This window comes from Chrysoperla carnea, chromosome 1 (assembly GCF_905475395.1).
Source record: "Chrysoperla carnea chromosome 1, inChrCarn1.1, whole genome shotgun sequence".
Lineage (NCBI taxonomy): Eukaryota > Metazoa > Arthropoda > Insecta > Neuroptera > Chrysopidae > Chrysoperla > Chrysoperla carnea.
Window position 1 is genome coordinate 52,708,951 of NC_058337.1, and position 23,530 is coordinate 52,732,480.

General features: G+C 29.0%; 1 protein-coding gene across 1 annotated transcript in view; it reads left to right on the forward strand.

The window, feature by feature from the left end:
* The window catches only part of LOC123302118 (forkhead box protein O), a 290,906-nt gene that overhangs the window by 246,900 nt on the left and 20,476 nt on the right, over positions 1-23,530 (forward strand). The window contains exon 5 of the mRNA XM_044884904.1: positions 330-1,247. Within this exon, the coding sequence (XP_044740839.1) occupies positions 330-1,154 (825 nt within the window). The 3' untranslated portion in view covers positions 1,155-1,247. The remainder of the gene's footprint in view (positions 1-329; positions 1,248-23,530) is intronic.

Sequence of the window (23,530 nt, forward strand, 5' to 3'; positions counted from 1 at the left end):
TGATGTGTTTTCATTGATTTTTACTTTAAAGTCTTCTTAGCTACGAGAATCTGAATAACGTTATTAGCTAGGTCGGCATCCGAAATGGAAAACATGTTCAATTGATCCCACACGTCTGATTAACCGATACGAGATTTTAAGTGCATATTCTAAGAAATCATTTAATTTTAGGTTTTAAAGGGAATGTACGAGTGGTAGATACCACCTGGTGATTAAAACAATTAGTTATGCAAAACTCTTGCACATGAGATAAAGCTATTTAAAAACTAAATTTACTAATCTATTACCAATTCTTAATCTATTTCTAATTTAAGTATTTTTATTTTTAGCCACTATCCCCAACTCCAGAAATGTCTCCATCATATTCACAATCAGAAGCATCGCCCGATCGATTGGCCACACCAAGTCCTTATATAATGAATACATCAAATACAACACCATCTTCGAATGGTACAGGTACACCAGGTACACCAGGCTCCACACCTGGAGGTGGTGCTAGTAGTGATAATCAACAAACAACAAATCAACAACAAACAAACCATCCACATCAGCACCCACGACCTCCATCAAGTAGTCCACCATTAACACCCACACCAAACAACGTACAACAATCAACACAACAAAATAATGGGTGCACAACATTAACATCTGCTCAATTACAACATGCATCAACAATGATGGGTCAATTGATGGGTGCATTAAATAATGGTCCATTATTGGATGATTTAAATTTAAACATTGAAACGCTCCATGGTTTCGATTGTAATGTGGATGAAGTGATAAAACATGAATTAAGTATGGAAGGTAGCTTGGATTTTAATTTTGTTGGTGGTGCAGCCAGCAGTGCTCATCACCATCAACATACGACGCAGCCACATTTTAATACATCGACAAATTTCCATCACCATCCACATGAACTTGTCAATTCACATCATTTACTTGGTGCAACAGGGGGTGCTGGTGATTCATCGCCTATTATGAATATTAGTGGAGGTGATAGTGGTTCAACAACATCATTATCAACTGCAGCACCTGGTGGTGCAGTAAATAATTCTCTAGTACAACAAACAGCTACAGTGCCATCTGTATCAGCATACTCAACGAACAGTAATGGTGGTGTTGCGAATACGATAGCGCGCTCATGGGTTCACTAACCAAAATTTTCATATTACCAATAAAATAATATATAATATTTTTTATGACGTCACCAATTATGACGTTGTATTCGATTCAATTTATTTTTACAGGTAAGTTCAATAATTTTTATTTTATCTGATTAATTCATTTCTCAAGACTTAATGCGTATCTCCGTTTTGGCAAAGTTTCACAAATTGACACAATTAAAAAAAAACTCATTTAAAGATGTTTGAGCACAACAACAATATTTATTTGATTTAAAGGCGCAAATTTTTTTTAAAGGTAGACTTTTACTTAAAGAATATGTGGTTAAAATTTTCGCTTAGGTATCCATGCAAATTTTTAAGAAAAATATCATTGAATATCGGTATAAAATCGATTGCTCTTATGGAATCTCAAAAAACGACAAAGAAAGCGATCTAAAACTTTAAGAACATTTTAAATTCAATGAACTTGAAGGGAAATAGAATTTACTGATTCAAAACGATATATATATGTTAAAGAAATTCAATTTTATGTGTTTTTTTAGCATCACTGAAAGCTCCTTACAATTTCTTGTCTAATCCGCATGTAAAAATATCGACGACATTCACACTTCAAGAAGTCAATAGAGTATTGTGTTGATTTTCAAAATAAAGTTCAAAATTAAATTTTTCTTTTCAAAATATCAATCATTTTGCGCTAGTAGCCTTTGCACACATCTGTATTATTTACATACATGACAGTCATATGAGTGTTTTAATTTTAATATTTTCTTTAAAAAAGTAATAACTCGTAGTTTTACTATTTTCCATAAAGTTTTAAAACATGAAAAAGTACTTAGGTTAATTAATGGTGCCAAATTATTTTTTAGTAATTTTTATTACTTTAATAATTTTAGTCAATTAAGCTTTTAATGAGAAAAGTGTCAAAAATTTATTTCACAACTTCTTTGAAATTTTGCATAAAATTTTCATAACGTTTTACTGAACAATATAATGCCATCTACTTTACATATAACCAAAAAATATATAAAATAACTAGCGGACCCAACAGACGTTGTCCTGTGGAAACGTAACTACAATTCATTAATACCTATACTACGTTTAGCCTGTCTGCTACACTCATCCCGCTAAACCCCAATTTAACTCCCATTTATTGGACCGGCCTGAGCTTCGACCTTTGGCCTGGCCTTCGGCAGTGGAGCTCGCTGCGCTCGCATATGGCTCTAATAAATGCCTATTGACAATAAAAAATACATAGTACACATAGTAAGTTGTAATATAATGTGATATGATTTATATGCGCTCCCACCATTTAATGAGATTTAACTTTTTTGGTGTGGAACCCTTAAAAACAGTTGTAGTGGACCGAATGGTAAATCTAAACCATTCTCCAATCCCCTTGAACTCACACAAAAAATTTCATCAAAATCGGTCCAGCCGTCTAGGAGGAGTTCAGTCACATACACACGCACACAAGAAATATATATATTAAGAAATGAATCTTCAAACTAAAAGACATGATTTTTCAAAGAGTTTCAAATATCTTTCTGAAGGACTTATGTGTGGAATTGATGCGAAGTACATTTCTATGAAACTATGTTCTTTCACCTGTTTACCGAATTATTTGGATTTTGACAAAATTAATTGAAAATTGGAAGTCTGATTCAAAATTTAATCATTTATCTTTTTTTTTTCCGTGAGTTGGTACTTGAATCTAATGTTTCTTCTTTCTACGAAATTCTTGTAAGTGAAGCATTTTCTTTTAAGGTGCTCTCAGATTTAAAATTTATTGTTTGTTTTTTAATCCGAAACACAAAAATCATTTTATGTAAAATGGTTTTATCATCTTTGTGTTTATCAATGCCAGTATATGCTGACTCGCGTGCTACAGGTATCATAAAAAGTCATGTCTGTGAGGCAGACGTTGAGAATCATAAGCGAACATCTTTTATCAATTTGCTCCACAAACTAATATTTAAACTCCTTAGATGCGAGATTCGTCTCCATCCTCACTTTTTTAAAGTGTTTATATATCTACTATTATTGTAGATATTAGTTTTTATCGTAAAAAGTGGCGTATCTCATCCAATTTTGGTACTAGAAAGTTGAATAAAAACGAAAATGTGTCAAATTACATCGGCTCTAGCTTTCATATGAAAATTTTAATTAATAACTACTTTACTCAACAATGTCTTTACTTTATTGGTTAAATTTAATAGTGCCCATAAATCCTGAACTATTGAGTTTTGGACAAAATTCTTAAAGGCACTTTCAACCTGATCAATAAGGCATTTTCAAATTGATCATAAAATATACTCTTAAACTATGACCATCAAGTCACAGATATATTAAGCAAGGCGGGAGTCATAATCCTTGGCGAACTCCTTTATTAATGGATACATATTTAGATAATTTACCATTGAATTTCACTGCCACCGTTTGATTCCAGTAGAGCCTTTGTCTGCATGAATCTGATATCCATGCCATCGATATGTAGCTTTTTTAACAATAGAATTTACTTGTTGTGTAGAACACTATCGAGTAACTTCCTAAAATCTATAAAACAAACATAAACATGTTTATTGACTTCTAGAGACCTCTGGCTATAAGGAATTGATATAAGAAATTTCAAGAGCCTATGTTGGATACAAAACCACTTCGACCTTCTCCTATTTCTTGTCGTAAAATATGCCATTAATATAATAATAATTGGATCATAAATACGTCATGCAAAAAAGGGAAGAAAGGAAAAACGAAATGTAACAGGGAGGAAAAGAAGTTCGAAGGAAACGTAACCCAATTTATTATCAGAAATTTTGCTTGCGTATTTTAAGAATATTAACTTAAATGAAATGTTCTTGCCCTTACAAAATTTTCTCGCTTTAATATTCCTTAGTTAAAATACTATTTTTATCAAAAATTTTAGAAAAAGGAACATAGAAAATGACAATTAATTAATGAAAATTGCATATAAATTACAATAGAAAAATTTAAATAATAATTAAAATGTAAATTTTTTTAGAACACAAAATATATATGTTGTGTGTGTACCTACAAAGCACCAAAGCACCTATTTAACAAAAAAAAAAAATTACATAAAGTGCTGTTAAAAAAGAATAAATTTAACAAAAACAATTCAATAAAAATCTTTTTTGTATGACATTATTTAATTGAATAATAATAATAAAAATGTAAAAAAAAAATTAAATATTCAAATTTTGTATATTAAGTATTAAAAATGACTTACAACGACAGAACCAGAAAATTAACTGCGAAATTTACAACAAGCTTTTATTAAAATACATATTTAAAAAAAAGATGATGTTAAGGCGACGCCGTAAAACATCTATATAAAGATTAGACTGACATAGAGGATAGGCAAGTTAAAAATCTTACATTTAAAAAAAAATCATAATTACAAGGAAATGGGCAAGTTTGGTCATACAAAAAAAGAATATGAGCAGTTTATGCACATTGTTAAATTGTCAGAGAAAAACGAGCAATATTTTGGATTAAACATAAAAGAGTAATAATCGTCTAGAAAAATGGTATCAACCCCGACGCTACATACTAAAATAGTTTGGATTATAAAAATGAAAAAGTAATAACCATTGAAAATTAAAGTTTCAATCCTACTGCCACGATAATCGACAGTGTTTCACTTTTCCCACAGTATATCCAAAAATGTTATAGTCCTGATTAATCGCTTGGCATATTTGGCCAAACACAGCACTTTCACAATACGTATCATAATGCCAACGCAGAATAATACTTCTGACGATGATGTAAACACATCCTTATACTTGTTTGTCTAAGTTTTGGCATAAGTGTTATCAAAGATAAAGTGAGAACTCTAGGATTTTTTGAAATTAATTTCGATTTTTGTCCCAATTTCCTAGATCAATTTTTGTATTATATAAATATATTATGTATTTCGACTACCAAGTATATGATTAGCTATAAATAGCGTATGTTACTCATAATTTGGTGACATTTGCTTTTTTGGTCTGTACACAATTTATACTTTCCAAATATCTGACAATTGTGACGCCAGCCTTCAGAACATCTGGCGCATGATCCTTTTTGGTCACTTAAGTGGAACTTATATGATTCCAATTTACTTCGTTTAGAATGAAGTGACTTGATTTCTAAATAGAACTTTTCATTTTAAAATCACGGTTCACTTTTGTTTCCGACTAAATGATTTATAACCAATGTAATAAAATGAATGCAAATATCTTCTATCTTGGACCAACTTATTGCTGTCAATTCGAAAAAATAAACTCTCTGCACTTGCGCTTATGATATGATAAAAAGGCCTATTAAGCCACTTTGTATGTTTGTTTATATTGCATGAAATGAGAAAAGATGTCGTGTATTTTACACATTGTATGTAAAAATGTATTTCCGAAAAAGTTAAGTTTTTCCGCTAGTTTACAGAATGAGTAACAAACGCCATTCATAGCTTATTCATACCTATGATAACTACTTGGTAGTCCAAATGCGTATTTATATAATTCAAAAAATTGCCCTAGGAAATTGGGGAAAAAATCAAAATTATAGAACTTTTCTCCACTTTTTTCCGGTAAGGCATTATATTAGGCATCTACACAGATAAAAGACTAAAATTAATACTTTCGACATTAATAAATTAAAAATCGTGGTAATTCGGACAACATTTTGATAGATTTGTATGTAAAATAGACTGTCTACATTACAAATACTCCTATTTTATTGTTATGTGATACATATACAGTGGAAAATAGATGTATATGTCGCGCGTTGCTGTTTAAAACTTTTTTTATATTTATAAGTATTTACAGTAGAATCCAAATTTAATTGACTTTCTTGGCTATAGGAAAATTTGAGAATGCAAAAATAACTTTTAAAACATTGTAAATATCGTTTTTTCTGCGAGTAACAAACTTTAAAATTATTAAAAATCTGTATAACCATGTGTCTCTATATTGAATGTTTATCTAAAATATGATAACTGTACGATCTTTAAATTTTTAATAGTTTTAAATTTTTGTGTAAGTGTTATTTATTACTAATTCAACTTAGATTTATCAACGAAAAGTATCTAAGGAAATTGCGACAGATTAATGAATACCAAAAATGATTTTCATATAAATTTCAAGAAAAAAATTCAAATAAAAAGATGAAAAATCTCAAGAGAACGTTAGAGACATATTTAAAATTAGTTGACAAGTTTTATAAGGTAGATACATAGTACTCACTTATATAACGCATGTCATACTTTTTGTACTGTTGTAAATAATTTGTACCTCAAAAAACTACCATTTAAATACGAGAAATCACTCACCATCTATCTACCTCCTTCCTCTTTAGTACCATTACCCATGTGGGCTGCCTAACTAACTTCATGCTTGAGAAAAATGAATTCCCATGATAATGATGAATACAGTTACCGCACACACTTTTACCTAAAATTTATCGTGTATTGGTGTAGTACAAAACTCACACAAGAATACAGGATGTTTTAGGCAATTTTTCAGAGAGATAGTAATTAGGACAGGTTTAGTAGTTGGATTTTTTAGTATGTATTATGTAACATATTTTATAACGAGTAGATTTTTATGAACAGTTAAACATATGTACTATATATATACAAAAGTGTAATTTTATTTATTTTTTAATTCATTAATACCTATACTATGCTAAGCCCCCACTAAACTCACCCCGCTAAACCCAAATTTTACTCCTACTTATTCCACAGACCAGGGTCTACCTTCAGCCTTTGGCCTGACTGGAGCTCGCTGCAATCACATTTAGCTCTAATAAATACCTATTCACAATAACTCAATGATAACAAATAATACGTTAATACTTTTTAAAATACGTAGTACATAGTAAGTTGTAATAATAATGCAATTTTAATTATAAATAATGCCTCAATACTATTAAAAATACATAGTACATAGTATGTTGTAATATAATGTAATATATTATTTATATGCGCTCCCACCTTAATGAAATTTATTCATTTCTGATGCGGAGCTTTCAAACATAGTTGTAGTGGACCGAATGGTAAATCTAAGCCATCATTGGATTCACTTGAATACAAAAAATTTCATTAAAATCAATTAGAATATATCATTTAGGTAAGGCTTATAGTTCGCAAAACCCATTGCTTCATTTAGGACATAATAACTTCCTGGCAACTGACTTCGAGAAAATCATGGACTGTCTTAGAAATACTTCATGGTCAACTGTTTAATCCTTGCACAAGTGCTCAGGCCTAGCTAATTATATGAGTCGATTGAAATACTAATCTGACATTTAGCTTTAAGCAATAACATGACGGAATTTATTTTGCTTTCTTTGATTCCAATTCGACGAGATTTGAAAAATTGTATACCGCCGAATAACTTTGAATTTAAAAGATAGTTGAATCAACAAATTTTGAAGTGAATACTTCTATAGAACTTGTTAAGATTGTAATGCTCCTTACCTCTCAGAATGAGAGAATGGTAATTTGTTTATTCTCTCATAAAAACTTCATTTAGTGACTATTTATTCGCCATCCCTCCAGAAAATGAAAAACTACAAGAAACAAGCAAACAAATTGAAATCATTTATATAACCCAAAAGCAAAATAACTTGTTTCGAATAGTAATGCATAACCATTTTACCTGAGAATTGTTCACTATCATTTTCTTGTTCATTTACTAGTTCCCTGAAGCAGCTTGTATATATCGTAGTCTTAGATATAAAACTCACACTCACAAAGCTATGTGAAGCTCTCTACTCCTGATGTAAAGCTGTTGCTAATCAACATGACATCTACTTTTTATACATTTCATCATTCTTATTATTAGTTGTTTAAATTTTATATCATTTTACTTTATTTCATGACATAAATGATATGTAATGGAATAACGAATAAAATGTAACGAACGTATATACGTACGTTTAAAAGAAGAAAAGTCTTTATATCAAATGTCTGTCAGTAATAAATGTCAGCACAGCATCTAAACAGCATCACAGTACCAACAACGCTTACACTTACACTTACACTACATACCTAACTGGTACAACAAGACATGTTACATTTTATCAAATAAAATAAAATGCCTATTTACAATCATTCTTGATTCGCTAAAATTTTATTTATTATCATCATATATTCATTTTAGATAGTAAAATTTTATTGTAGCTACTTGTCAAGTCCTAAAATGCGATCATGTATAATTATGAAATCGTAAATTATTCGATTTTGTTCGAACATCTATGTCCTGTAGGTCTTTGAATATCTGTACATGCATCAAATATTTCGTGAGTTAAATATTCTTTAACTTTGTAAATCATAACATCTACATAATCTCTATCCCTATATATTATAAATGCGAAAGTAAAGATGTTTGTTTGTTTGTTTGTTAAGCTTTGACGCTAAAACTAGCGAATGGTTTTTAATGAAACTGTACAGAAATATAACTCATACTTCAGAATAACACATGAGCTATAATTTATAAAGATATATTAAAAATAAATAAAAAAATAAAATTTAATCTGAAGATGGAGCAGATCTATAATCATCATTTTGAACCATCAATTAAAGTATTCTGTAAGAATTTAAAATAGAAAAAGTCAAACAATTCATGGCCAACTTTTCTGATATACTCAATAAATTATGACTATTTTACATTTAACAAAATTGAAAATTGTGCACATCAAGCGAGGTGGAGGCTATAAAGCAGTTTTATTTAAATTTATTTTTTAGCTATTTTGCTATATAAACATCCTTACTATTGTGATGAGAGAAATTCTCACAATTTCGGAAGAATAAAATATTTTAAAACTGTAGATAGGTTCAAAAAATTTGAAAAATTCATAATTCGCAAATAGATTATATAAAGTAGAAAACGATGCAACCACATATACCATTTGGAACATAAAAATTATTTATTTTTTAAATCGAGCGTGAGGAAACTGCTCATAACGCGAGTACTGACGGAAAAATATTTTAATACGAAACAAAGATTAAGAATTGAATTTTAGGACATCTAAATAATTTTTTCGCTTAGAAAATTCAGTCTATGCTTTTTACATGTCTATTCTAGAAATATAATAAATTAATACACATTTTTAGATATTATAAGTGATATCGATTGGAATAGATGGTATCTAACCCGAAAAACGAATTCGTGAGCAGGATAACTGAAAAACAAAAATGAAAGCTAAATCATCTAGAATTTAGATTTAAAGTCACAAAGCTGCTTGAAGTTCGAAACAGAAATATACGAGATTAATGGGACTATAATAGTGGATATAATTTAAGAGAAAAAAGTAAAATTTTTCATTTGATATTCGTTACGTTCACTGATGGTACTTCCATGTGTGTGGTAAAAAAGAAAATTTTCGATTTTTATCTTTCAATAGATGTGTGACTATCCATAAACGAAGTCACGCCAAATCTCGGTATTTTTAACCACTTCCATCCTGTTTGTCACGCTGTTTCTAATTTTTTACAACCCTCCTGCAAATTCAATAACGTCACAATTTCAACAAATAGTTAAAAATTCGGAAAACAAACAGGCTATGAAAAATGAGAATAAAATTGTCAACAAATAAAGAACATTCTCTTAAAGTTCTCCATGTCACACTTATCCACGCATGGCAATACACCACCCTTCCCTTGTTTGTGTGACGTATTTTATGAGTAACACGTATGCCAGAATCCATCTCGTTTTATTGGCTGCGCTAGGAAACATCTCCACTTGCACCACTCTCCCCATATCCTTTGCGTAGTGGTTACAGTTTTGTAATGTACACGTCGTGATCTTATATTTGAATTCCCACTTGGATATATTTGAAAATATTCGATTATTCATCACCACTTTCTCGCTTTACCGTTCTACCCTCCGAAAAACAATCATTGAAGATGGTATATCTTGTCAATATTTGAGCTTAATCGATGCTCAAATTTTTAAGTTTTTGAAGCACATGCTTTTCAACCCCTTACTGTACTATATTATGCATGTATTATATCTTTCTCTGGAATCATCTATTAGAAAAATTAAAATCCTTTGTATAGTTTTAAAGATCTAAGCATACATAGAGACATGATCTAGGTACAGACGGGAAGCGACTATATGTTTTATATTGATAGAGTAATTTGCTATGCATTGATAAAGTAATTTGCTGTATACACTAGATCTTAATTTTTAAAACCTTTTAGAATGTAGCATGAAAATAGCATTAAATAAATTGGTGTTTGAATAACTGATAAATTTCATGAAAATTTAAAAAAATATTTCCTCGATCAAACTATTATGTATGTTATTATGATAATTTATTACGAATAATTTATCAGCTATAGCATATTTCGTTTTAAAATAAAAATTCTATTTGATCGAATTCATATTGACTTCCCTCCTTACTAGAACTGACGCGCATCATGAAGAAGTATAAAGATTCATAATTAAATTTGCATGCGGCTTTTTGTGAATAAAATTATTAGATGTGTCGTACAACAAGCTACAAGTGAAGCTCTTGCTAGTGGATGACTTGACTTGACTATCAAATAAGTTGAACAGATAGACGCACAGACAATGAAAATGAAAATATTCCTGTTTTAAAATTGTAAATATACTTTACATTATAAAACGTTACGCATGATTTTATTATAAAATTAGTTGCAAATGGTCCCATTTGGGACGTTACATTATTTTATCTATCAAATATTTATTTCTTATTCAATTATTTAATATTTCATAAATTATTATATAAAATTCATTTAATTATGCAATGAATTCAATCAAATTTTAATGATTATAATAAGATTCAAACATACCTTTGGGGCTATTTATTAATTATTTTAAATTGTTTTCTTTCGTTTTATGCAGTGAAGCCAAAACTTTAAGATTGCAACCCACATTGATTAATTAGGTACATACCTTCAAAAAAAAATACTTTGTTCGATCTCATCTATTTTGTGAACAAAATAATTTGTTTAACTTAACTTCTTTAAATGAAACAGAGCAAAATCGTAATAGAACAGGCGCTGGATGGGGTTGCGTGTGCAAAATATGAGTGCCGCATTTTTTCAATTGATTCTTGATCAGAAAAGTTTATAGATTAATATTGTGAATCTTGCCATAAACCCTATTGGTCCTATTTTTGCATATCCCTCCCCTCCAAAGAAACAGTTAAATGACATTTTTTTTGAATCAAGTAAAAGTTACTCTTGATTCTATGGGATTCTATTTAACGTCAAAAAGGCTTGATGAAAAGTTGTGATTTTTTCGTAAACTTCTTCGTTTTCGAGATATTAGCAGTTTAATGTTTGGAAAAGCTCCATAAAGGCCATTTTAAAAGCTGAAAAACGGGTCTTAAAATTATATTTTAGAGCTTATCAAAATTCTAAAATAATGTTTGAACATCCTTTATGAAGTTCTGAAGAGAAATTACAGATTCTTTAATTCTAAAGCCTCAACTTTTAATTCTTTAAAGATGTTATAATTATTATTAATAACAGTGTGTAAGACTGAAATATTTAGTATCTCTGTCTTACTCATTGTTAATAATGGGAATTAAACATCTTCTTAAAAATTGAAAAATGAGCCTCGAGAATGAAGAAAACGAAGAAGTTCACGAAAAAATCTGTTTACTTGATACAAAAAATGTCATTTAACTGTTTCTTTGGAGGGGGGGGGAGGGTATACATGAATTAAACCAATAGGGTTTCTGGTAAGATTCACAATATTAATCTATAAGCTTTTCTGATCAAGAATCAATTGACAAAATGCGGTACTCATATTTTGCACACTCAACCCCATCCAGAACCTGTTCTTTAATGTCTAGAAAGGCTTTGTGCGTTTTGCATTAATTTCCGGTCCATTGCCCGTCACCATTTTTGTATTTCTAAATTCACCTACACCATAATTGCATTTGAAAGCCTACTTTAGAATTCCACTTTTTTTTAAATTTGACTAAAAATCTGAACAGCCGTTTAGACTAACCCAAAATGTCATCTTCCATGCAAACTAAACCAAAATTCATCATCATGTTAGCTCTGTTCTTGTAGAAAAAGAAAATCTCAAAAATAAGTAATTTTCTTATGGTTTAAGTTTTCTTCACACTTTTATCGAGGTAGTTTGAATTAGAATATTCATCCTTGCATGTTTAATATTTCGAAAAACTTTCAGAAATTTGGTTACTTTTCTAAAGTCTTAAACGAAAATGTAGTTTGACAAAATTTATATTTCAAAGTGGAAAATAACTTTCTTTATCACACAAAATTTGATTGATCTATAATATATGTAAGAAAATTTAAAACGCGGTCAACTGGAAAACTATACACGCATATATTACGAAGGAAAAGCTTGATGACGATGTTTGAAAAACTTTTTATTACAAATTACAAAATTAGTATACAAGATGTAAAGTGACGGACAAACAGAGTAGAAAATTAGTGGGAAATTCATATTATATACATTATACATAGGAAAATTACAGTAAAACTTCATTAACTTTCATCGGCAATTATATTTACATAAAGTCATTTGAAAAAATTACAATTCAATGAAAAATTATAAGAAAAAAACATGATTGGGAAATTTTTTATAAATAATTTTCACTGTATTTGATATAAAGAAGAGAATGAACTGAAATTTAGAATATTCAAAACAGTCGACAAGTAATTAATAACCTGGGAGGGAAAAAATTAAGTTTTACCTCCGTGATATGTTCTGGAACTAATAATATGTTTACCACCCCCCTGTTGTGAGGCATGAGAGTTTTTTAGTGTAGAAGTTTAAAGTCATTTACATAAGTTTACAAAATGTTTCATTTTCATTTAGATTACGTTATGGAGATGAGTTAGGGGAGTTTTATTCATACACATAGCTTACCACACATACATACATACAGAATGGTTCCTGCAAAAATTAAACGTTTTTTTGATTCGTCGTAGAAACCTTTTACAGGTGTTTTATATCTCAATTTTATGTTGATATTACTAGCCCAAAGATGTGACCATTTTGGCGTTTAATCGTTATAATTTTTTTGACCCGTTCTAGCTTTTTCACAAATTGAAATATTATATTAATTTGATCCTAAACATCCATCTTTAAAGAATTTATTTGTGAAAATAACAATATAAAAATTGGTAAAGAGAATTATAGTAATTTCTATTAACCTTTTCGATGTAATTAATTATGTGATTTGAAACGTTTGGAGAAAAAAATTGTTATATTTTCGTTGTCTACATATTTTGAAATGTGCGTGTATACTTGTGGATGAAAAGAAACGCTTTGCTGTACATCAGATATATTTTGTGGTTGAAAATACACATTAATTAATATATTTTTTAATGCCACCAAATATATCTGATATATCTACAGCTTTGTTGCAATTTTATTGTCCGCAAATACACTCCATTTTATTTTGCTTTAGCTATGAACTTCTTAAATTATTTTTAAAGATCTTCTTAAGGTAGTCCGGCTAGCTGTTTGATCAAGTACGGTAAATTTTTTTTTTTTTGCGGTAAATGACAGTCAATTTTGAATTATTTCATTTTAAATTTGTGAATTTTAACACAGTACCTTATGGAAGAACTCAAATAATGCTAATTGTACAAAAATTAATTGGTTCAAAAAAGTTTTCATCATTTTCAAATTTATCACAGATTCTGTTTATGCAAAAAAAAAAAAAAATTACCTTACGGCGCTTTCCAAAAAGAAAATATAGAAAAAAACTTTTGACACTTTTACGATATTTTTAGAGCATTTTTTTACATTTACGTTATACAAATTTGACTTAGTCACGTGACGGCCGAAGCACTTTAAATATTTTTCTATCATTAGATTAGATCATGACATAATATAATAATTAAAGATCTAAGAGTGCCTCCCTGTATTGTGCGATATAGTATGAACATGTCAAATGCCATACTAATGTGATAGTCATTTTCCTTATTAATGGTTAAGGACTCCTCGGAGGTGTTTATTACATAAAATATTATATTTTAATAATAATTTATATTAAGAAGTGTTTTTAACCTCAAAATTAAACATCGATTATTTCAACTCAATTGATTTTGAATTTATACCACCAACCAAAACCCTAACAAAACATACAAAACATTACCTTTTCAACCTTAAGGTTATAATTGAAAACTTACATGTTACATTTTAATAATATTTAGTAACGTCTTAAAAATAGGTTAAAAAAATATTTCTAATTTTTGCGTTAATTTTCTTAGAATTCGGTTTATTTATTTGGTATTTAAACGTTGTGGATTGAAAATTTAAATTTTCCCCTAAAATTTCGAAAAAAATTATTTTTAAAACAATGCTCGATATTAACCCGGCGTCATTGTGGCGTCCAAACAGTATACGGCCATTGTGGTCGGCTATATTTAACCCATGTACATTATTGCACATCTTATTTCATTATTAGTTTTCTATATTAGGGAATACAAAAAATTAAACATTTATTTATTATAAAGTTTAATAATCATCAAAAATGCAAAATCCTAAACTTATTCTCTTGGGATCAATTTGTTATAGCAAATTTTACACGGTCTCTGTGACTGGGTATAACATAGTCGCGCATAACAATAATCTTCACGATCGTGCAACCTCCCCCGTAACCGCACCGACCCTAAATAGAGTAGCTAATACGCTCAAAGAGGTAAACTGCCATTCTCTTCTGAGAGCGAATAACGCGCGCATTTTGTTTTAAACTTATTACTCAAATTTAGGGTTATTCTTATAGTTAATAAAACAGAGGAGGTATTGTTTTCCTTCTAATAATAGGGATAATAAAAAGATATTGTAAAGTATCCAATCTGAGCTTCAATTCTCGTCGCCCTGCGCCAGGTTTTATTTTTCGAGTATGAGGAGATTAATGTAGCGTTCATACCGAATATTTTCCATATTTTCAAACATTATGTATTCCATGATGTTTCTATATTTTAGAACTATTGGAATTATGTTGCTTATTACAAGTTATCATCCGGATTTGTTTGCTGGTTGGGAAGTAAAGCCAAAAAAAGTGCAACAAAAAAAAAACGACACCAAAAACCGACTTTTTTCATCTACTTTACCTAAAACTTTCAATTGATTCAGCTTGCCATGTGTTTTGAGAAAATGTAAAAATATTTTTTTTTAAAAATTGAGTTGTGAAAGTTATCAGAAATTAAAGATGGCAAAGATTATTTAAAGTAAATACAATAAAATTTTTATGTCATAATAAATATCCTGATCAAACCAAACGTAATGTACGCACATATTGGGTTGAATAATAAATGATAAGTATATCTTTATTAAACTAATATTACAATTAATTTATACAGTAAAAACTAAAGGTAGCTATGAAATTAAATTGTTTAAATAAATTTAAATTTAATTAATCAAACAAGTATTTGACTTCTAAAATTAATACCTTAAATTTTCAGAAAAATATCTTGTAAATAAAAAAAGTAAGCGCAACAGCTATCATGTACCAAGGTGCGAAAGAAATATTGTTCCTACCGGGTCCCGTGTGTCTTGTTCTTTTTTTAAGATACTTTTTGTTCCACATCAGGTATTATCTAATTAACTTACTCCAACATTCAAACCAATAGAAAATTAGGGTCATTCTAGAAATATTAAAATTATTCAATAACGAATAGAAGTTTTCCCACTCTGTTTTTCATAGTTATCTACAAGGGTAACTTTTTTCTCAAAATTATTTTAATAACAATTTTTTTCGGACAAAAGGTAACATAAACATAAAAATTGTTATTAATTTTTTTTTTCAATTTCAATAATATTTTTTAATAAAAAAAATGAAAGAATCCTTAAAAAATTTCGTTTAACAAAATTACTCATTCAAAATTAATATTTAAGAATAGAAAGGAAAAAAAAGTTTTCTTCAAATAGGTACACTTGACGAAGATTATAATAACTGAAAGACTGAACTGAGGAGGGAATCCTTCACGCTCGTACTCACTTGGCTGGTGGTATATTAACCAAATTACCATATCTGATTGCATCACACATACAAGAGAGTTTTACAACATAAAATGTGTAGTCCAGGAGATATTGCTGCTGTAAGAAAATTAGATCTAACAAAAGCAAAAATATTGTCAATTCAACAATACCTACTAATTTTAATTAATAGTAAGATGTTTTTTTACTCAAAGGTCTAAATTTTCTGGGAATACAAATTTTATAAACAAACATTTCTACAAAAATAACTAGGAGAAAAATTTGCTGGATAAACTTTTTTTAAAAGATTTTAAACGCTTATTGTATTGAAAGAAATTATCGATTTCAGAAAAAAAAGCAAATAACACAAACATCATTTCTAGCTCCGGAGCTTATTTTTAAGAATAGCATCTTGACCTAAAACTATATGGCACAAAATCGCACACAAAAATCAGTACACTACCTCTTGGATTAATTCATTCGACTCACAAAAGAACGATCGCTTCTCCCACTACATCGCCCTTCGTTCCCACTCACGATTCTTTTAAACACCTTTTGTTTCAATGAACTTGTCACCCATAAAAGTTTTTCAAACAAAACTTTATTAATAATGACAGATGTGCTGTGAAAAATTCTTTTCCTTTTTTTCCTCCGCTTTTCTTTTTTTTCTGTTGTTAGTAAGTTTGAAACATTTAATATTAAATTTCTTTTTCTTGTTGTTTTATAAAAAAAAAAAAAGAGAATAAAATTATTACTTGAAAGAGTAATGACATCTGTATTTGAAACAATGAATCAATTGATATTTGTTTGTTTTATTAGAATATTAGATGAAACATGTTGAAAAATCAATGGTAGTAAAGAGTCGTTTCTGATAATTATTATCATGAATTCAATAGACATTGACACTCGTATGAAATCGGACATTTAAAATTCTGTTGTTTACAAAGAACTGAAAAAATTTGTAATAATGGTGGAGGGAACGAGAAAAATACTCGTATACAATAAAAAATTTTCAACTCATGCAAACATTTTGAAGTTTAAGAGCTGTTAACACCAGCAAAGAATCACTCTATCTTATGCGTGTCTGTTAAATTTTTATAGAGCCTAAAATATAAATCCTGAAAGTAATCATAAAATCATGTACCCGTTGCTTTGTTTATCACCTTTCCTTGCAATCTTTATATAAAAACGATGAGTATTTCTATTCCTAATAACAAAGATCGATGGAAATCAGAAGAAATTTTATTATGAATATTTGAAGGCAGTATTCGTTGTTTATAATTAATTGTTTAAAAGGTAAAATAGGAAAATGATGATTTTTCAGTATCGCTTTTGCAAAAACAAAAACGATCATTTGTATGTAATTTTTGACAGAAAAATTTTCTGTAAAATTGGCCGAAATTATTGAAAATCAAACACACTAAGACTAAATCATTATATTTTTTTGTAAAATGTATAACTATTCATGACACCATTATCCATCGCACCTATGTACCAATCAAGTAAAGACATATCACATATATTCCATTTTTGTCAAAAAGCGCTGTTTGGTAAAGGTAAAATATATTACATTTTCTTGAAATATATTGTATTTTGTTGAATAGTTTTTTGACAACTGTCCGAAAGAAAAGGCCTAATAAAACACATTGAAAATATTATTAATTTATGTCAAATAATGAGACCTGTTAATGCAGTAATATAATAAATAAAAATATTATGATAATATAAAAGTTTAAATAATTTTGTTTAAAAAGTGATAAAAAGTAAGGCTATTCATGGGACTAAATGGAAAATATAAATAGATATTTCTCAAAAATATATATATAACTAAACTTGAAATTTTACATTTTTTTTCTCATTCAAAATTATTTAAAATTTACAGTTACTGTTTCATTATGAACGCAACATAGCAAAACAAGGTAGTAAATAGTAGAACAGTTCATCACAGTTCATCACATCCTTAAACAGTTAAAAATGCAATTTTTTATCATTTTTTTTACATATATTTAGAAAATTTAAAATATAATACATTTTGAATTCCTCGGAAACAAAACAAAAACAAATTTGAGAAAATATTACTAGTGGACTCAATTTTTATTGTTTTAAAAATTGGAAACGCTTCATTTGTGTACAGAGTGGGCCATATTCGATATTTTAATAGGGTATCTCCATAAAATGGATAGTATTCTTTCGATCTGTTTTTTTGAGACGAATTCATTGACGTCAAAAAAACCTGGTTCCCATTTTCTGTTCCAATTATTAGCAAAAGTTCGATTTTTCGACTCTTAAACTTATGTGAATAACGCCGTTGTTTGAAAAGCTAAGAAAATATAACTTTGTCATCCTACGGGCACTTTTTTCCGTAGAATCTAGGGTCATTAAAAGTTTTTTTTTTTTTTTTTCAAATAGGAACCATAATAGGCTATGGCATAGTTAAAACAGATTTTGTTTCCTCTTTTTAACCATGTTTTACTTGCTGGGTCGCTTTAAACCGTAAGCCCGATGATGTCAAAGTTATATTCTCTTAACTTTTCAAATTCATTCATATAAGTTTAAAAGTCGAAAAATCAAACTTTTGCTTAGAACACGAACACAAAAATTGCGAGTCAGTTTTGTTGGCGCCAATAAATGTCTCCAAAAAGAGATCGAGGGAATACAATAAAATTTTTTCTATCTCGTATAGTTATGGATTAAAACATCGAATTTGGCCCACTCTGTACTTAAAGTGAAAATAACTGACATCAACCAATCACAGACCGATTTTTAGAGCTACGCGGCATCGTTTATTTTTAAACCTTATATGCGAATTGGAAATTAAAAATTTTGTTTAAAAACTTGATTTTTACATACTAAATTTTCTATTTTTGGTATAAAAAATGCATAATTTTTTGTGTGTCACATTCCCAATTTTGGAAAAAATATTATAAAACAATTTTCCCAATTCTAAATTCGTGTTACGCCATTTCACATTGATTTCAACAGTATCTACATAGAACGTGATTGAATAGCATAATAAATTATTTATAAATTGTAATAAACGTAATTTTTACGAGCATATTATTTTCTAATGTAGAATGTAGATATGTTTTGTATGTGTATGAGTTTGTCCTTCTACAAATACTAAACTGACCTGCATTAATGTCTAAAGCACTAAAAAACTTTTTTATATTATTATTATTATACGTTGCATGTTTTGAATATAATTATTATTTTATTTTTATTTTTATTATTTAATATTAAATGATAGTTAACTTCATGTCTATCTAAAAACTATCTTCATTTTTATTTAATTAACTTTTATTTAATTAGCGATGACGTCATTCAAGAGGTCTATTATAACGATCATTAAATTAATGATTTATTTATTAAAATTTGTTTATTATATACTTACACCTTTGTATCTAATAGACTCGTCTTCGATTATGTTAGGGGATACAAAGTTTGTGCCCAAGTTTCGATTCTATTTCTATAAATTTATTTACACAAAGTCTTGAGACATGGAAACTACGTGGAAAAACTGGTCTGACATACATTTATTAACTAGAGCCTTTATTAACCGACTTCATACAAAAAACAAGAAGGGTGTATTTTTTCGACTGTATTTTATTTTTATGTTTGTTACCTCAGAACTTTCGACTGGGTGAACCGATTTTTATGATTCTTTATCTATTTGAAATCAAGTGCTTCCCATGTGGTCCCATTTCATTTTGGTCTAGTTGTGACAACAACATCCATGAGAAAACCATAATAGTCTTAAATTTGCATTAAGTATGCACGACAAGAGGACAAATAACTCGATATCACGCCAACCGATTTCGATGATTATTTTTTTAGTGACAAATTAGTTAGTGTACATCATATTCACTAAAAATCACAAAATAAAAGAAACTTTTAACAAAAAGAAAACCGATTTCAAGAAAAAAACTTTTCCAAAACAAATTAATATGCACTAAAAAGTAAAAAAAATAACGATAATATAATGTAGTTAAAATTATTGTTATGTTTGGAGTCGGTGTCAGCAAAAGAAACAACTCTGACAGCTTGGCTGACACCGACTCCAAAAATAACAATAATTTTAACTACATTAGATTATCGTTATTTTTTTACATTTTAGAGCATATTTTTTGTTTTGGAAAAATTTTTCTTTTGAAGTTGCGTCGGTTTTACTGAAATTCTTGATCTTGTACTTATTCACTTATTAAAAATTGTTTATTCTAGATATTTAGAGACGCTATAAGATCAAGCTTCACCCATCTGATAATCAGATGATACACATTTTTTATCAAATATTATTAATTTTTAAACACGCCTATGATAGCTTATCCTTCGAAAAGTGTTCATGGTTATTTTTAATTAAATTAATTTTAATCAATTTTTTCCCTGAACGGTTTTTTGCATACAATACCATTATTTTCGTAATTAAATTATCTTTCTTCTGATACATATTTTTAGTAGTTAACAGATCGGTATAGCTACTTTTTTGACTTATCTTTTCATTCGGTATATACAAATATAAACCAATTTGTTAACCAATCGAAATTGGTATCAGAAGAAAGATAATTTAATTGCGATAAGGTATCATAGGTGTGTTTATAAATCAATGAAAAAATGTGTCTCATCTGGTGATCAGATGGGTGAAGTTCGTCCTTATACCTTATATCTTTTCTTGTATTATTATTAACAGTTATTCTAAAAGTAATTTCAACCAGTGACAACGATGCATCAATGCATCATGCTTAAAATTTTAAGTTTATTATATCACTAGAATTTACTTACAATAGGGTATTCTACTATATTTGAAAAAGTACTTCAAAATGTTGATTTTGCTAATAAAAAACCACCAAAAATTTATTTCGGAAAAATACACATGCTTTCTTGCCAAAAACTTAAATTAAATATTAAACCTTTTTTAAACTGTCAAAACCCGGGCATCCTATTTGGTGACGTAATATCGGTATCATTACACGAAATTACACAGATAAGTTTGACAGATATATTCATAGACAACTAATTATAATAAATATAAATATTTACTATCTATGGATATATTATGTGTGTTAGTTCAGTGTAGCCCCAGCTGTCTACACTGAACTAACTGATGGTCTATGGTTCATACCGATAGGACATCATATCAGGGCTTGCCCGCGTTTTAGGTCACGTGATATACAGTTTAAAAATTACGATTTTTAATTTTAATATTATAAAAGAACAATGTGCTTTTACGACTCAAAATCAGAATATTTTTACATAAATTTAAACTTTTTTCATAATTTATTTTTCACTACCGAAAGTATCCTATTTCAATGTTACCCCGTATGAAGAAACAATAAATTTTTCTCGGTTTTTAAGTTCAAACAGACATTCCTGTTTTTAAAACAAGCAATGCGTAGTACAAAGCAATTGAATGAAATGAATTTTTTTCATCAATATAAGGGAGCAGAATGAAAATATATTTATGAATGAAAATTGTTGTGTGAAAAGTGTGTATTTTTCACATGGGGGTGAATGATTTTCATGTTTATGTTTTGTTTATTTATTTATTTTATTTGTATTTGTTTATATGTGTGAGTGAGTAAGTAAGTGAGTGTTGTACAATGGAAAATAACTGAACCAACAAGCACTCTTGTGATTATTATTATTACGTTGCAGTCTCGGTTGTCGGTTTTATGTCGGTCGGTCGGTCGGTTGGTACTCTGATATCAGAGCACAAGTACAACTAACTAACTAACTAACTGTTAGAAGTCACTATGTATAACAACAGCAATAACAACAAACAGAGCCTAAAACCGCTGCTATACATGTTGAAGCAACAAGTTGTTGTTATGGTCCGTCACCAACCCCAGTCCATATAGTCCATTAGTCCATATGTCCGTCTGTCTGTCTGTAGTAGTTGTATCCCGATATCATGATATGTAGTATACTCATTCCTGTCTGGCTTCGTATGCATATACAGGTATACCAAAAATATTATTTTCCGAGTTTTCTCTTAAGCGTGTGGTAGCTAAACTGTTTTAATCTTAGAAAAAACTTGAACATCCATAGGAAAATCTAAGAAAAATAAACGGTACAGATTTTTTAAGTTACATACATGCTTAATAATCATTTTTATATTAGTCTAGGACGTGCCATTGTAATCTGCTTAATCTGTCTCCGGGCTAATAACGGTAGCTAAAAACTGGAAGACGTTCTTTGCTAAATGCTCAGGCGATGAAAAGAAGATTTTAAAACAATTCCAAACAATTTGAACTACACGTCTAGTTCTATTCTACGTGTTCTTTACCACCACCGATTCTCTACTCCAATCAAAGAAGCAGGTCTCTTAGACGCGCAGGCGAGTGTGAGGTTTTAGAGAAAAAATCCTAATTATTTCTAAGTTGGTGCCAGCTGTTTGTTTTAACAACTTGTTTAACCATCGAAACCAGCAATAAAATCTACTTTGACGTTTTTTTAAAATTTACTATGATACATGCATTTTTAATTCCAATAAAGGGGCGGAAATTGAAATTCCCCTTTTAACCTTTTCCAGCATCCTAAAAAGCCCTTACTATAGTATAAAAGTGTTAACACTTTTATAAGAACTGCTGGAAGGCAATCAAAAAGAAATATTTTTCTGTTAGTCTTACTGAATGATAAGTGAAGCAATGATCAGGCCAGCAGTAAGAAATTTCATTTAACACTTCTTTTGTATTAAAAGGTTAAGCAGAAATAGAGGATCAGACTAAATTTTTTTTATCAGTTCAGATGAAGAATTTCCACTCTACGAATAGAAAAGAGAAGTTGATTTTCAAAAATATTTACTAGTATGCAAGATATGAACGTTTAAAATTCCTAATTAAACAAAGAGGGAGATAAGAAATTACATATAAAACTTTGTTATGCTAAAAGAGAATGGGCAAACTTTGAATGCAAACTTTGATTGCTTATATCTTCTTCGTTTTTTAATCAATTTTAATTTCACTTTCAAATTTTGTCAGAGTATCAAGTTCTATTTTACATTTTTATGGGTAATATGGCCATTCGACATCAGGATTATTCTCTATTGTAACGCATACGAGATGTCATGAAAACAACCAAAACGGGAGGATTATTTTATTCCAAGGATCATAGTTTTACCCGTGTAACAAACAACGATTACGCGATTGTATGCATATATGAAAAACCAAATTTGATACAAATTTCGCTAAAAAATAAGTATAGTAGGAAGGTACTCATAATATTTTTGCTACAATAGTATTATTTGTTGTGTTGGCCAGACAAATAAATACAAGAACGACTAAAAATATCATCCCCATCTCACCCACCATTCCACTATTATACTCAAACCATAATCGAAGACTCCAAACCAAAACAGCAATGAATTGGTTAAAAAGGTTTGTTGCTTCAACACAATATTCGAGTTAAGAATTTCTAGTTATTTTTCTTTTAATAAGTTTGTATATATATATATTTTTTTTTTTTTCGTTAAGTTTT